We start from the raw sequence: 3,176 nt of genomic DNA, 5'->3' as shown, positions 1-3,176 counted from the left end.
GTGTGTGTGTGTGTGTGTGTGTGTGTGGCGGGAGGGGGAACGAGCCTTATCTCAAGATGACTTCGCTGTGCGGTGCTAGAAAGAAGGGAATCACTGTATATCTCTACTCATTCGCTGTTTTTAATCAGTTTCTTCTTCTCAGTAGCTTCCAGTTTAATACTTTATTCTTTCATTTAAAGTTCAGGCTTCCAGGAATGATGTCTATCTGTTCTACTTTGTTTATCGGGTTTTTGTTGCAGAGAGATGGCTTGGCGCGTCTGAATAGTCCGCCATCTTGGCTCCACCTCTCCATTTTTAGCTCTTAAGGAAGCCTCTTAGCTTTTCTGCCTCGGTTTCCCCGTTACAAAGTGGTGCCAATATGCTGGGACATTAAAAGTGAGCACGGTCAAGGATCAAGCTATGGGGGCATTTTAAAGGACTCCCGAGGGCTTTGCTGCTCCCAGACGTCTGACACGGCCTGGAACTGACAGGGTCCCAGAGGTCTTGCACAGTGAACCCAGCTTCAGAGAGGACAGAGGGCCGTGTATAGCAGTGCACCCAGCAGGGATCTCGTAGTCCCCAGAGCCTGGCTTTGGTTCAGTTCTGCCAGGAACTAGCTATGACTTTGCAAAGTCACAGTTCTTTATTTGAGACACGACGGGGCGGGTTGAATTAGTTCCTTTCTACTATGGTTCCGTCCCAACTTTAAAACCGCTTTCTGCTCACCAAGTACACCCTGAGAGTTGAGGCTCAGTCACTTTTAGGTTGCCCTCAGTCCATTTGAAAAAGAAATTCCTCTTATCAGCTGGGGTTTGAAGGAGGGAGGTTTGGGAGTGCTGGCCATGATGGTAGTTATTTTTTTCTTCTTGGGGGAGTAGGGGTAGGGGGAGGTGTTCCTGGGTGGCATAAACGGTTAAGCCCTAGACTACTAATGAGAGGTTGGTAGTTCAAACCCACTTAGAGGCACCTTGGAAGATATGCCTGGTAATCTGATTCCAAAAGGTCACAGCCAAAGAACCCTGTGGAGCAGTTCTACTCTGCACCCATGGGGTCGCCATGAGTCAGAACAGACTCCATGGTAACTAACAACGACAACAACGGGGGAAGGGGGTGGCTTTGGTGAGACCTATGCATCTTGAAAAGAAAGAAAAAAAAAAACACTAGGAAGGTGGGGGTTCAAGGATCCAGCGCAGTCCCTGAAAACACTTTACCTGCCCAGGGGCAAACCCGATTCAAAACTAGAAAACCCGGCTGCGTGGCCTCAGTGCTCTAAGCAGAGGGCGACCCTGCCTTCCCGGCGCCGACCCCTGCACCTAGCAGGCCGCGCCCCGCTGCCTGCAGCCCCGCTCACCTTGCGGCCGTTCACGTAGAAAAGCAGCTCGGTCACCACGTCCTGAGTCCCAGCCATTCCGGAGTCGAGGCGCACAGGCGCACAGCAGGGCGGAGGTCCGAGGTCTGGAGGATGGCGGTAGTCTGAGGAGCAGCCAGCAGCTGAGACCCCGCAGGCGAATGAGGCGGAGCGCGCTGGAGCCTAAAGTGCAAGCGAAGCCGTTGAAGTAAGACCTGATTTGGATCCAGAGTTCAGTGAACTCGTCTCTGGGAAACTGTTGGCCCTGATATTAGCATTTGGGCAGACGTCACTAGAATGCAGTATCTGGACTGAAATCAACTGGCAAGGACGCCTTCATCGGCTCGCCTGGAGAGCTTAGCAACTGTGCCAACCCCTCTAGCCTCTTAGTCATACACGTATGGTCCTGTAGTCTTATTGTATATTTTAAATGACTTTCCAACTCCCACAATGCCTGCTGCAGACCCGTACTCTTAATGAGGAGCCCTGCTGGCGCATTTGCTAAATACTTGGCTGCTAACGGAAACCAAAAGGTCAGTGATTTGAACTCACCAGCTGCTCAGTGGGAGAAAGATGTGGCAGTCAGCCTTGATAAAGATTACAGCCTTGGAAACCTTATTTATTCCAACTTTTCACCGAATGGCTTTCCAACTTTATCTTGTTGTTGGGTACCTCCAAGTGGATTCCAACTCGTGGCGAATCCATGTGACTGAATAGCACTGCTGTTTATAGAGCAGATCGCCAAGTCTTTCTCCTGTGGTGGCACTAGGTGGGTTTGAACCTGCAACCTTTTTGTTGGCAGCCAAGCTCTTAACCATTGCACCATCAGGGCTCCTTAACTTTATCTTGCAATTACAGAAATAAGTATTGTTTATTTTTAAAATCAAGAGCTACTTTGATATAGAAAAACTTATTCAAATAACATCATATCACTAGTCACAGTTTATCCAGTAAATAACAACAAAGTTTATCTGACATTAACAGAAATGTAAAACGTCTTGAGAAACTTTTTAAAAAAAATAAAACTTGGAAAATACTGAAAAGCATAGAAATAATTATCTGTAAGCCCACAATTTAGAATTTACCACTGCTAACTTTTTGGGTGTATCTTTCCATTTTTTAATCTACACTGTAACACCTCTTAAAAACTCTTAAAAATGAGATCAAACTAGCTATTTTGAAGACTTCTTTTCACTTAGCAAACCTAGAACATTCTGCCATATCATTTCTTTTATGTAAATACAAAAATTTTATTGTAAAAAATTGCCAAAATTTGTAAATAAAAATAGAGTACAACTAGCATCCCCACGTTGTGGGGGCGAAAACCCCAGGTTTTGCTCAGCGTGACTTGCGGAGGTAGGAGATAAAAGACTCCTTTAGTTCGTTGTACAAGGAAAGGAGCAATCGGGGCTGTTTCCTCCAAGACTGCTGCTCACAGGCAGCTTGGGGAGGTGGGCTTTTATAGAGAGCAGACAAGAAATTGCAAATTTATCGTAAATATTCAGGATTGACCTTCACACAGGCGCTCTGAGAATGGGGATTACTATGCATTTTTTTTAGACAAGGGATGGAGGAAGAGGTTGATTTTCCTTTATTAGTATGTTAGGTCTCCACCTAGAGGCGGGTTGAGGCCATCTATGCCGTTCCGTGGTTATCTTGTCAAGGACAATTTCAGAAGAAAGTGCAGCCTTTTCTGCTCGATGTAGGAGGATAAGCCAGAGCAGGTGTCTCTTAGAAGAGTTGGGCTCTCAGGCTGCCTGCCTCACCCATACCCTGCACTGAGTTATAACAACCATCAACATTTTGCCATAATTCCTTCCTTTTTTTTTTTTTGGAGTATTTAAAGCCA

At 46.2% G+C, this 3,176-nt stretch overlaps 1 protein-coding gene across 1 annotated transcript in view; it reads right to left on the bottom strand.

Annotated features, from left to right (window-relative positions):
• The window catches only part of AOX1 (aldehyde oxidase 1), a 98,131-nt gene extending 96,744 nt beyond the window's left edge, over window positions 1–1,387 (bottom strand). Inside the window, exon 1 of the mRNA XM_004378205.2 lies at window positions 1,331–1,387. Within this exon, the coding sequence (XP_004378262.1) occupies window positions 1,331–1,387 (57 nt within the window). The remainder of the gene's footprint in view (window positions 1–1,330) is intronic.
• Window positions 1,388–3,176: the final 1,789 nt, after the last annotated feature.

The sequence above is a fragment of the Trichechus manatus genome, unplaced genomic scaffold (genome assembly GCF_000243295.1).
Source record: "Trichechus manatus latirostris isolate Lorelei unplaced genomic scaffold, TriManLat1.0 scaffold00056, whole genome shotgun sequence".
NCBI lineage: Eukaryota > Metazoa > Chordata > Mammalia > Sirenia > Trichechidae > Trichechus > Trichechus manatus.
Note: the sequence above shows the minus strand (reverse complement) of the source record. Positions and strands in the feature narration are given on the sequence as shown.